The sequence below is a fragment of the Sinocyclocheilus grahami genome, unplaced genomic scaffold (assembly GCF_001515645.1).
Source record: "Sinocyclocheilus grahami isolate Dianchi unplaced genomic scaffold, SAMN03320097.WGS_v1.1 scaffold861.1, whole genome shotgun sequence".
Classification (NCBI taxonomy): Eukaryota; Metazoa; Chordata; class Actinopteri; order Cypriniformes; family Cyprinidae; genus Sinocyclocheilus; species Sinocyclocheilus grahami.
In genome coordinates this window covers 165,146-179,041 of record NW_015506040.1, presented here as the reverse complement: position 1 = coordinate 179,041, position 13,896 = coordinate 165,146, and the positions used below count along the sequence as shown (strand labels likewise).

The 13,896-nt window shown below is 36.7% G+C and overlaps 1 protein-coding gene and 1 pseudogene across 1 annotated transcript in view; one reads left to right on the top strand and one right to left on the bottom strand.

Annotated features, from left to right (window-relative positions):
- Nucleotides 1-6,035, bottom strand: part of LOC107563187 (elongator complex protein 4-like) — a 63,081-nt gene extending 57,046 nt beyond the window's left edge. Inside the window, exons 1-4 of the mRNA XM_016247993.1 lie at nucleotides 5,792-6,035; nucleotides 5,012-5,047; nucleotides 3,686-3,735; nucleotides 1,553-1,698 (exon numbers count right to left, since the gene is read on the bottom strand). Coding sequence (XP_016103479.1) covers nucleotides 1,553-1,698; nucleotides 3,686-3,735; nucleotides 5,012-5,047; nucleotides 5,792-5,960 — 401 coding nt within the window. The 5' untranslated portion in view covers nucleotides 5,961-6,035. The remainder of the gene's footprint in view (nucleotides 1-1,552; nucleotides 1,699-3,685; nucleotides 3,736-5,011; nucleotides 5,048-5,791) is intronic.
- A 12-nt stretch (nucleotides 6,036-6,047) lies between these two features.
- Nucleotides 6,048-13,896, top strand: part of LOC107563199 (mitochondrial inner membrane protease subunit 1-like) — a 15,740-nt pseudogene continuing 7,891 nt past the window's right edge.

The following is a 13,896-nucleotide window of genomic DNA, read 5'->3' as shown; positions in this document are numbered from 1 at the left end:
ATGAGGAGGGAAAAAAATTAGTGAAAGTTGTCCAAAAATGCAGACAGAAAGAGTGAAATCTTTGGGGACTCACTAGTGCCCCCCCTAATCTCCATAGCAATCTGGATTATGGGCTGGCAGGAGGGGTCTTTTCTGAAAATGGAAGAAAGAGGGGTGCGCAGACGCCACAGCGAGGACTGTGAAGGGATTTGGGGGTGCTGGAGGCTGCTAGTCCATTGTAAAGGGCTTGAGGTTGAATAGAAGCTCCATGTCCTCCTGTCTCCTTGGGTTTTAAGTCCACCTATAACCAGCTAAGCGTGAGTAATCTACCTAAACTGTGAATGAGAGCAGCCAAAGCCCATTCACAGCGCTGGGTGGGTAGGAATTGATACATTTATTATAGGACACTATTTTTCCCACCCCCTGTTCTTAGCATGTATAAAAGTGATTCCAAAAATGAGTCGCATTTCTGTTCTGATTGAGTTGTGGACAGCAGGTATAAAACAATGCTGAATGCAGATAAGAAAATGCAACTAATTTACCATATAAATGGCATAGTAAAATAAAAAGGTTTGTCAATTTTTAAAAGACAGACTAAATTCTGTCCATACACTGTAAAAAAATTTTTCCAAAAAATCTAAGGGTCTGAATACTTAGGACCATGTGATATTTCAGTTTTTCTTTTTTAATAAATCTGCAAAAATGTCAACAATTCTGTGTTTTTCTGTCAATATGGGGTGCTGTGTGTACATTAATGAGGAAAAAAATTAACTTAAATGATTTTAGCAAATGGCTGCAATATAACAAAGAGTGAAAAATTTAAGGGGGTCTGAATACTTTCCGTATCCACTGTATATTGGCATTGAAGCTAGACAAACAAGACTGATGACAACATGGACAGGCTGTGTTTCATGCACACAAAACTATGCAAAGCAAAATAAACTAGAGTACTTCAAATCCAAATCAGTGTTATTTTAGTATCATTGATGTACTATTACAGTTTTTATTAACATTTTTAATTTTTCAGTTTTAATAATTTTGCTTTGTGTTTTTGTCACTTTTATTCTTTTGTGTATACATGTATATATTTTAGCTTTAGGTTATTTACGTTTAGTTATTTTAGTATTTCAAGTTGAACTAAACAAAAATGAGAAATGTGGCCTTGGCAACCAGTTGAAATAAAATAAGTGCAAGTTTTCTAATATTTTATATCAGTTAACATTTATTTTCTTTCAAGTAACCAAAATGTTTTTATTGTTTTAGTTACCTATAATAACACTGGTGTAAATTCATTAGCAACGAAGATTATTATTGTTTGTGCCAACCACAATGCATTTGTACACTAAATTACTGACAAAGTAAGAATTATGTGGTAATACATTTGCATGTGTAATTTTAAGGGCATTTGTTTACTGGATAAATATTATAATGAACAATTTTGCTTTTCAGTGCAGGTCATGACTTGATCTTTAATGTAAACCTGGGTACTGAAGCAAAAAAAAAATTAGTTGAGAGCCACTGTGTGCGGTTGATTTCTCAATATTGTACTGAATAAAAGGACCGACTGCCCTACAGATGGTCTTTTACCTGAACTCTTGGTTGGTTCTGGTAGCGCCAGGCGATTTTCATTGTGTCTGGATTCTCTGGATCACTCGGCTGAGACTGACCCTCGCTGATTTTCATGCCGGCAACATCATCCACAATTGGAGAAGGGAGTTCCTTTTTTTTTAATATATGAAAAGACAGAACATTAATTAACTAATTTATATACTACTACTACTACTAATAACAACAATAATTTTAAAATATATTTGAGACAGAATACAATTAAAGAAAAAGTTGCAGAATAATGTCACTGTATTACTGTTATAACTTTTTTGCACCCACTGAAATTGAAGTCTTAAATGTTTATACTAGTTCATAAATGTAATCTGAATAAGGAAAGACTTTTTACCTGACCATACGCAAATCTTTAGAGAGGCATTTAAAATTGAAACAGCATTTATGGAATATTTGGAATAATGTTTACGATGTAATGCTTGTTGCTTGTATTTTAAAAATAAATGACCAGTTATTAACTTACTATATATTTTTATATTTATATTTGACATATCAAATACACTGTCTATATTTTATCTCAAATATGTCACCTATTTTTTAACTGAGTTTGTGTGGGTATTGATGTTTCTAGAATTTTTACACTGTATCTAGGTAGACTAAAGCTAGTTTAAGTAGCTAGTAGCTTGGCCAAAGCTCACTGTGAAAAGGGAAATTAATGTCAAGTGACCCGTTTTAACAAGGCCAAAAATATGAATAAACACAAAATGGTGCTAGCACATTAAAAGCTGTTGTTTAAACAACAGGGTTGATGCTGTCGTTAATGCCAAAAAATGCCAAAATGAAGGTGGGAACTGTGTCCCTTAGGGGAATGTTCATACAGACCATGCAATAACAAAAAACAGAGACTGTTTCACAAATAACAGCTCAATGCAGGAGCTGTCTGAAGGGCAACAAGAGGCCCTCATTAAGCTTGTGTTGACTGGGGGCCAATCAGGGGCCGGCGAGAGAGGAACTCCTGTCCACTGTCATTAAGGTGAGACTTGTTAACGCTCACAGGTAACTCCCTGAGCTCTTACACAAAAACATTCATGTATCAGTCTATGAAAGCTTAGATGGGGTAGGAGAAGAGAGAGAAAAAACTGGCTATGTTTGTAATGGAATATTAGTGTACCGCTTAAAAGCACACTGCACACTAGACATGACTACTGCCTAGAGCTTTTTAAATGCAGAACAAGAAACAGTATGCACATTTTAAACTACACTGATGCCTTACAGTCTTACTCTGTGAATGATGTAAAATAAAATAAAATGTGTCTGATTAAATAATAAACCAAGAAGATGTGAATGATTAAGATGTGTCTAAATAAATAAAATGGTCAAATACCAAAGATGCGAACAATGTAAAATAAATGAAATAAAATATACTACTACTAGTAATATTAATAATAATGAAGAAAAGATGTGAATGACAAATTGGAATAAAATACAATAACAAATTGAATAAAATGCTTGATCAAATAATGAAGCAAGAAGATATGAATAATTTCAAAATAAAAAAAATATAAAACAATGTCTAAACAAATAATGAAGCAAGACAAGATGCAAATAATGTCAAAATAAAATAAAATGTCATGAAATAATGAAGAAAGAAAATATGTAAAAAATTACAGCACATATTACTTCTGGTTACTTCATTGCATAAGCAATGCAAGGTTAATTTGTGCGCATTGCATTGTGGGACAGATTTGGAATGTACAAAGCATGTATAAACTGCTATGCAGACTATACATGCAGAGAAAAAAAATAATACTTTGACTACTTTGACTATGGTATTCTATTCCAAACAGTTTCAAAGAGTCCTTAGACCAAAAGAAATCAGACTATATAGCACAGTCATAACAATACATACAGACACTGTGTCATGTTCGGTCACACGGTTCCTGACCAATGCTGAGAAAAACATTTTACTGAAAAAGACACACAGATTTCTCCAGGTTTATTGTTTTGAGAGCCAGGTACTAGTTATATAAAAAGAATACGGCTGTAAATAATGAATTTTGATGTATTTGGAGTTCACAGAACCAAAAAACCTGACCAAAGCGTCGAAGAGGCAGAGTGTGAACACTTGATTTGATTTTCTTCATACCTGCACGATCTCATCAGGGTGATCTCGGGCGGATGCCAGGTCACTCAAAGCTGCAGGGGAAATTTGGGTCAACACTTCTGCCCTCCTGGTTCCATATGTTTGCTGTCCGAGTCTCACTGATTCACAATGGCACCAGTAATACAAATCGGAATTAAACGTGCAACCACTGGGGACACTTCTATCATGTATTTTAATTACTGTTGAATCAAATAATAACCGTTCAACTTGTGTATTTTTCAATATTAAAATAATTTCTTCTATAACATAATATGCAGAAAATTAAACCAATTACCTAACACAAGCACAATAAAATATTTCTGCATGTTTTAGCATCCCATCCAGTCTTACACAGCAACACTGGCTCAACCAGTGATGTAAATGTGGGGCGGAGCTATCTATTTAACCATCCAATGGCAGGTGGTGTTCAGATTAATACAATTTTTTCTTTAGTACAACTTGTAACAAAAATTACAAACGTCACCTGTAAGTTAATAACATCTGGAAAAAAAGATGCAGTGTATTAGATAAAGCTACAGCCCACAATTTAAGCAGATAATTTATTTCCCATTTAGAATCATTTCTTTCCAATTTAGTAAAAACATCTACTTGTCTAATACACATGTGGGTCACATGTTGGGGAGTGACCTAGACAGGACTCAATACATCATAAAGAACCATGACCAATCCACTTTCAATGAAGTGAAAGAATGACTTCAATATGACAAAAGAATGCAAAGAATAGAAAGTAGGCCATAAAGATATAAGATCCTTATGAATATATGTTTTGATAATGATAAGCCACATCAAAATGAATCACTATTCAAAAAAAATAAAAAAGATATGGCAGTCATATACTAGAGTGTAAAGTGTCAACTTTCTTAACCTTATATTTAAAAAAAAAAAAAAAATGATGAGGAGCAACAGAAACATCCTCAAAATTAACCTCTCTACTCGGGTAAACTGCAGTTATCCTTACAGAATTTAAAAAAACACAATTAATCTGTAATCAGAGTTATCACCATATCTAATGAGCTATCAGCCTACTGAATCATAATTTGTAGAATCAAAAGCAACTACATTATTATTAAGAAATAATATACACACACTATTGCTATTTGCACATCTGGTTAGATGCTTCTGTGTTTCATTGGCTTTGGTTTTGTACTGTACACTAATGAAAACATTATTTTTAGTAATCAAATATCTTACCCATATTTTTGCATGCAAAACATTGGTTGAGTGCAAACATAATAGCCAGAAATAATAACTTTTTCAACGACCTACTGGCATGACATGACAGTATAAAGACATTGCTTCATTGCTTACCTACAAGCAGCAGAGTTCCAACTGCCAGGCCTCCACCTACACAACAGTGCACATGATTTAATGACAGAACACAATAACGTAGTTTATCTAAACATCAACCAATACCATACGCTTCAAAAGATATCCCCATAACTTAATCAGAAAAGCTCACGCACACCTGCATTAAAATAAACATTTTCCTTACCACATAACATTTTGCATTATTATTATTAAAATGTCTAACTTTTAAACTAGATGCAATCAATATACTGTGGGTAAGCTAAGCAAGTACCTTTATTACAAACTGAAATATAGAAATATCTAGAAATATAGTATATATATGCTATATAATATATACAGTGTATTCTTTTTGAGTGTAGGATTTCAATTAAAGACAAATAAAAATTATTATAATTGTCATTATTATTACTGAACACATATTTTTCATGGAATTCTTTGTCACATTTTACAGTGTATACATGCCAAGATAAAGTAATCATTACCGAATCTATATCTTACAGGACTTAAAATACAAAAAAAAAATTTATGCAATATAATAATATTTAATTATACCCATAATAAAATAAAATAAATTGAAGGAATAAGGGCATTTCTCTGCGAGGTCTTACATGATACTACTTGCATACATTAAGTGTGACAGTGGTGCAGAAAAAAGTCTATTAATGGGGAAGTCTGTCTAGATTTACTAATAAACATGAAGACGATAAAGTGGAGAGCAAAACTATGAATATATTGCACATACACTTGACAGTGAGCTTAAACCGAGTGAATTGTACTGACCAATCACGTAGTCAAGCGAACTGACGCCAGACGATACTAAGAGCTGTCCGTTCTGTACAGACGGTCTTGTACCAGGGATAGAAACTAGTTTTCTTCGGGGGGTTTTCTGAAAACTAGTTGCGTTGCCTATGCTGGTGGATCCAGCCATGCCGCTCATGGGAGCCGCCATGTTTTTCTGGTGTTGACAGCAACGCCGGTGAGGCTACAGCCAATCAGCGACTGAATTGCTGTTTTCTTAGCCAATCAGAAGGAAACTTGTTCAAAGATGCAATGGAGTTCAAGGTTGATGCGGCTGCGTAGTGAACGTGTGATCAAGATATACAAACATCACGCTTTCAGTGGACATGAATCAGGTAGGATTATTGTACAAATGACTGTATCGTTTATTATAATTCCATCACGTGACATTCCTGCAGTAGATCATGTATGCATATCCTGCTATCGATGTTGAAACTGACCCACCGGAGCCATAATAACACTAAAATCATGATGCCCTTGTACTTTAGACAAGAGGAAATGTAGTGAACAGATCAGAGCTTCTTTTATAACCACATTGTAAATACTGAAGCTGTCATTTTAATCGTGTTATTTATTAAATTTTTAAGATTAAAGGGATAGTTCACCCTAAAATGAAAATTCTGTCATCGTTTACTCACCCTCATGTCGTTCCAAACCTGTATGAGTTGCTTTCTTATGTTGAACACAAAAGAAGATATTTTGAAGATTGCTGGTAATCAAACAGTTGGTGGTTGCCATTGACTTCCATAGTATTTTTTTTTTTCCTTCTATGGAAGTCAATGGCAACCACCAACTGTTTCATTACCAGCAATCTTCAAAATATCTTCTTTTATGTTCAACATAACAAAAGCAACTCCTACAGTTTTGGAAGGACAGGAGGGTGAGTAAATTATGACAGAATTTTCATTTTTGGGTGAACTATCCCTTTAATACATAATCTAGTAAAGATAGTTTACCAGATTCTAGTAAAGACATTTGCAATGTTACAAAAGATGTGTATTTGAAACTTTGAACTTTCTATTCGTCAAAGAAGCCTGAAAAAAAATGTGTGTTTGTATATTTTAATAAGTACAGGTCAGAATAAGCATGTTTAATTTTTACATAAAAACATCTATTATGCTGAATGACACAATGGAACATTATTTCACCATATTTTGACATTTTATTTTCACAGAAGTTATTTGAAACATTAAAGTAGACATTTTTGCATTTAATATGCATTCTGTGTTATAAATATTTTGTCAATTTAATTTGATGCGGCCACCAAAATGGGACGTCTCGTCTTTGACCCATACCAATTTCCTTATTACTGACTGTAATGGTTTCTCACATAATAAAACATATGTAAATCAGTATTTAACATCCATATATTTACAGACTTGTAATTAATTTATAGGTAGATAGTGTGTCCTTTCGAATAAGTGTGTGTCAGCTGAGTCTTATCTCTGATAGTTTTGGCCATTCAGAAACTTTTTATGACCAAAAACAATTTTAGATATCCTCTAGACAGGTCCCTTTATTGTTGAGGTGCTCTTTTTAGTTTGTCCAAATGCTGGTATCGCTTATGTTATTTTTATGAGGTCAGCTTTATCAGCTCATATTGTTCCACACAGTGCTAATACTAACAGTCATAACATGTCAAATGTTTCCTGAGCAGCTTGCTTGGGTTTCCCCAATGTGATTCTCTCTGCTACCACAATCTGAGGTTAAGAATATAGTGGCATTGCTCCGAAGGGAAGTTAGATTGTCATCTGTGGAAGGTTTGTTTGCGTTAGTGTTGAAAGGAAAGTAATAATCTTGGATGCCAGGACAATTATAGGGCTGTGGTTACTATTATTTGTGACCCACAGGAAGGTCATTTTACGCTCTGCTCTGAAAACTGCATTAATCTGTATTTTTTTCCTATATGAATTAAAAGATATCTATAACGTAAAAACAAAGCAGGCTAATTTGAAAAAGAAATCGGTGCTAGGGATGGGCATTTAGTGAATAGAGAATTGTAAGATTTCTCTTTTAGCCAAAACAGAAGGCCTGTCTTGGGACATCCGATAAGATCTGTTTGCCTTTCAGCTCCCTCTTGGGTTCAGACTGCAGTCAAAGTTCATTTCAATAAAGATTAGTCTATTTATGTCACGTCATTGTTACAGAACTAGCTCAGCATCCCTTGAAATCGCTTCGCTTTTGTTCATATTTATGGGGATTGACTCTCTAATTGGCTTTAGTCATTATCTGCCTTTTAAAATTCATTTGATTTCCATTAGACTGTTGTAAAAATCAAGTGATGGAGAAAGGCATCCTTTATGTCATGCATGCAGACATCTGTCCTTCATGAACCAACCAGGTGCCAGCCTCGTTTTGATAGCTGCGCTGATAGCCTTCCGATTTCCAAATCTCTAGGTTCTCCGATCCCTTTCACTGGACATGAAGGACCAATGAAAACAAAGAGAGCAATACGTGGCCACCCTCAGCTGCCTTCTGCCACACAGATCGAGAACATCAGAGAGGTCCCCCCTCCTCATCTTCCTTCCATCTGGGTTTTCGGGGGAACGCCGTCTTAGTTAACACTATTCGAATCTATGTAATCTTCTTAAGTCCCGCAGAAGCTCCCAAAGTCGAGCTCCTCGTGTATGTCTGAATTCAGATGGGCTGTGATAAGAAGCTCTGAAGCAGCCCTTGGGATTGAGTTCCTGTCTTTTTGCTCAGGGTATTTTAAAATTTCAAATATTTAAAAGTTTACACATAATTTAAGAATTTTTTTATTGCCTCTCTAAATCCCAGAAGGGGATTCAGAAACTGAAAAAACAAAAACAAAAATATTTTATAGTACAGTATATATGCAACTAGTCAAACGTTGAAATAAGATTTTTTTCATGGTTTCGAAAATCAGCATATTAGAATGATTTCTGAAGGATCATTTGACACTGAAGACTGGAGAAATGATGAAAATTCAACTTTGCCATCACAGGAATAAATACAATTTTTAAATATATTAAAATAGAAAAGAGTTGTTTTAAATTGTAATTATATTTCACAATATTGCTCTTTTTATAGTATTTTTGATCAAAGAATTGCAGCCTTGGTGTAAGATTGTAAGAAACTCCTTTCAAAGACATACAAAAAAAATATTATTCCAATCTTTTGACCGGTAGTGTATTATAAATTAGTATATATATATTTTTCAATACAATATATTTATTGTTTTCTTAACCATTATTATTATTTTTACTAATTTTCATTCTGAATGTCCGGCAATCATGAACAATGGTGCTCAGAATTACAGCCTGCTTTCCAGTGTCTCCTGGGCTGCTGTTTATTTTCTTTGCTATTTCAGGAGGTCAGTGGAGTGTTAGCACATTAGATGGTGGCATGGAGTCACTGTGACCTTTACACAAGTGTGACATCAGTCTCAATGCCTGAATTGCTGTTTGCATGCTTTGCTTTGTATACCAGGTGTTTGCAGTATATATTTAATTGTAACGGACTCTTGAAGGTATATCTATGTATTTTACTGCAATATTTGAAACTATTTTTGACTGGTGTGAAAATATATATATATGTTTTAAATGAATTGTATTAGGGCTGCATGATAAATCGAAATGGAATCGAGATCGCGATTCGACAGAAGCTGCGATTGTCATGCGTATCTTTCAGTGAAGCACGGTTCTGTGATCAGCAGTAAATCTCCATCCAAAGGACAGAGGGCACTCTTACGCTGAAACTCCAAATACACCTTGCAGAAGAAACCCAGTTTATTCGCTGCAGCTGAATAAACAGAAGATTCAACAGCTTTCATTGATTCAATGTGACTAATAAACACATGACTACGGCAATATACGGTTTATCTGAGTTCTTATTATTATAATTTTCATTAAAATAAAGTATATTTATAATGCAATGTCTTTATCACTGCTTAAATACTATGAAATATGTTGCGTGCCTTATTCTGTGTAAGAAGCCACATCATCTCACAGAAGGATTTATTTCAAACACTCGACTGACGTTATGAAGTTAGTTTGGAGCAAAAATATGTTATTAAATGTGGTATTTGCACATGCTTTCAGATGGAGCAGCATTTACTACACAGAGCCGTAGTTCACTGAGAAGCTATGCAAACAGCTGTCCTTATCGTGAACGATTTCTTCAATTTCAGAATCCTGGTGTTTTTTCAATTTGCATGTGTTTTCTTAAGTTGCAGCGCGTTGAGCTCTCTCGGCCACCGTAGAATCGCGCAATAAAATCGTCTTTTTTTGCGTAACTTGTCAGTGAACTACGGCTATGTGTAGTAAATTCTGCTCCATCTGAAAGCACGTGATGATGATTTCCTGCTGATTACAGAACCGGCTTTTTTAACAAAATGCGCATGACAATCGCATTCGATTAATCGTGCAGCCCTAAATTATATGCAGTTTATTATCGTAATGCTATATAATTGTGCACTAAAATTTCTGCAACTGAAAATGTTTCCCCGACACTGCACACAAAAAAGTTTTGAAGGCCGAAAGGTTCTTAATTATCATGTCTCACATAATGTGTTTTGGCTCATTTTTGTTATTTCAGGAAAAAAATATTTCCAGTTCATCGTTATTTAAATGGAGAGTGCGTTTTTGCAGGATCTATTGAACTATTTCGCATATTTTAATAGTTAAATACTATTTCACAATTTTCGTCAGTGGCAAATTCTTTAAATATAAAAAACGTACTTACAGTCTGTGAGTCAGAACAGCCGACATTGTAGTCTACTCTACCAGGATCAGGAATCAGTCCTCCATAAAATGTGCTGCACACATCTGAATATTTGGGTTGAAGTGTTCTGGAACAGTGTTGTAAATACAACTTAACCAAAGATTTCTAGTCGTGTCCTCTTTTGGAAGGCCAAACAAAGTAGTTTCGGTTTACAACAAAACACAGCGTCACACGCGGCGGCGGCCTAGAGTGAGTGGAGGCCGGCGGCTAGAGTGAGGAATGGCTGGCGGGCTGAGTGAGAGTAGGCCGGTGAGCTTGAGAACGGCGCGGCCTGCAGATTCGGGGAAGGAGCGGCTGGCTGGCGTGTGGCAACCGTATGTGACGACCCCGGGCTGGACTCCACTTTGTCCACGGTGAAAGCCGATCCGGTGATCCACCGCGCGAAGTTGATGTATTTCCTCAGCGACCAGCATGGATCAGCTCTAGGCATGACGAAGCGGATATCGTCCTCTTTTGGAAGGCCAAAAAAAGTTTCGCTTTCACAACGAAACACAGTGTCTCCACGGCATGGCGGTGGCGGCAACAATACTACAGCGAGAATAAAAGTTAACGCCTTCTTTCTTTGTGTGAACATTTGGGCGGCGTTATGCAAATATTCCCACATTGTGACGTAGACATGTGGGGGCGTGTTAGAATGAGCTATTTTAGGTAGGCGTGGTTGACTTAACTTTTATAAAGAATATCTCTTTGGATTTGAGACTTTAGTCTTTGCAACTTTACAGATCTTCTTTATGCACCAAGAGCTTGTAACACTTCAAAGGGAAAGGAAAAATTTAAAATCGCTTCATATGACCCCTTTAAGTTCAAGATGCAATAGCTTGTTTTATTTTTTCAAAGCACTTTTTTCTTTTTAGTTATTGTCTTAATTGTTGGCAAGTTCTCACGTGAAATGGAAAAGCATTTGCCATATAATGATATTAGAATAATCTAAATTCAACAAGTCTTGGTGCCATATTTTAAACTGTAAATAATATATTATTTAGAGCTGTTTATCAGATTAAATGCTTCTAAAACATCATTGATGACAGCTCTGTCTCAAGAGATTTGTTCAATTTCAAAAGTTTGTTTTACAGCAGATTTATAGGATTAAAAGAGCATTTAGATGCCACCTGCTTCTGAGCTCTCTAGGAACCCTTTCTCCCTTCTGTCGCATTATGGGTTTTGGGGGTCCGGGGCCACAGATGGCTCTCCAGAGATGCTCTATGTGACTCTGTGTAGCAAATATATACATTGTACTGTGTAATCCTGGATTAATAGGGGTCATATGATGCGATTTAAATTTTTCCTTTCAGCGGAGTCCAGCCCGGGGTCGTCACAGTTCAGCTCCTTCGTCGAATCCGCCACCTCTGCTCACTCTAGCCCTCCAGCCGTTCCTCACTTTAGCCCCTGGCCTCTGCTTACTCTAGGCCACCACCACTCACTCAAGGCTGCCGTGTGTGACGCTGTGTTTCGTTGTGAAAGCGAAACTACTTTGTTTGGCCTTCCAAAAATGGACACGACTAGAAATCAGTGGTTAAGTTGGATTTACAACACTGTTCCAGAACACTTCAACCCAAATATTCAGATGTGTGCAGCACATTTTATGAAGGACCGTTTCCTGATCCTGGGAGAGTAGACTACAATGCCGGCTGTTCTGACTCAAAGACTGTAAGTAAGTTTTTTATATTTAAAGAGTTTTTATATTTTATATATTTAAAGCGAGTTTTTTGGGCAGTGTAGAGTTGGGCTTGTTGTTTGTCATTTCTCCGATCACAAATGCAGACATGGTTTTATGTTTACGCGGCGCGATGCAACGCAATGCGTAAAAAGACCGTATATTACCGTATACCAATTGTTAGATCAAATTAATTTGGGTTCTGTTACTTCCCCGCCCTGGGAAGCTTGTGGCAGATTCCGTGCTTGTTCTGAACACACAGGGGAATGTTCAGAAATTGAGATTTAATCTCAATTGTCTGAAAGTCTGTTTGATTTTGGCTAAACTCCATTTGATTCCAAGCAGCTGACTCTCCCAGCCTCTCTCTCACACACACAGGGTGCCAGTGGAAAACCAGGCGGCCGCATATGGACTGTCTCTTGATATCATTCACTGGCCGTGTAATCTTATTATGCTAAATCCTTAATCCTCACCTATGCTGGATGCCCACAACAGTGACAGTGCTGGTGATTGGACGACTAGACGTAGTTGGGGATGCTGTGTTCTCCGCCACACATTCTGCCAAGCTGGTGAAGGCCATGGTTGGACGGCCTCCGTGGCCTTGGCCTCGCCACTCGGCCCTCCGTAGGCCTAACTTGGGAACAGTGGCCCTCCCTGGGCTTGACTTGGAGACTGGAGCCCTCCTTGGGCTCGACATGGAAACTGGAGCCCTTTCTGTGCTACACTCGGGGGCTGGAGCCCTCTCTGGGCTAATCTCGGGGACTGGAGCCTTCTCTGGGCTAAACTCGGGGACAGGAGCCCGCACTGGGCTAAACTCGGGCACAGGAGCCCTCACTGGGCTAAACTCGGGGACAGGAGTCCTCCGTGGGCTAAACTCGGGAACAGGCGCCCTCCATGGGCTAAACTTGGGAACAGGAGCCAACTTTGGGCTGGATTCGGGGGCTGGAGCCCACACTGGAGCGAGCTCTGGTAGTACACGTGGATCGACGTTCACAATACTGGACGAAGGAGAACAGAACGAGCTAGAACTCAAATAGGGCAGATAACGAGGGGCAGACAGGTAAGGAGGATAACTAATAACAAGGAACACCTGGAACTAATAGAACTAAATGGGGACAGGAACAGGAAGGACCAAATAAGGGCAAGGAAGGCACATGGGGAGCAAAACACACACAAAACAAGGAACAGAGTCTGACAGTTGAGTTGCGTCGTTGGCTATTGTCCAATAGTTTTATTTATAGTTCAAGTTTGTGGTTGGTAAGATTTAATGTTTGTAAAAGAAGTGTCATATGCTCACTCAGGTTGATTTTATTTATACAGTAAAAACAGTAATATTGTGAAATATTATTACAATTTAAAATATTTTCTATTTGAATATATTTTAAAATGGAATTTATTCCTGTGATGCAAAGCTAAATTTTAGCATTGTCACATGATCCTTCAGAAATCATTCTATTATGCTGATTTGGTGCTCAGGAAACATTTCTTAATATTATCAATATTGAAACAGTTGTACAGCTTAATGTTTTTGTTTTTCATGATTTTTTAGAAAATGTAAAATCTTTTGTAACATAAATGTCCTTATACTTTCACTTATGATCAATATAATGCATCTTTACTGAGTAAAAGTATTAATTTAATAAAAAAAAAATTCATAATGTCCCCTTTTTGTTTTTAAGGTAGTGTAGGT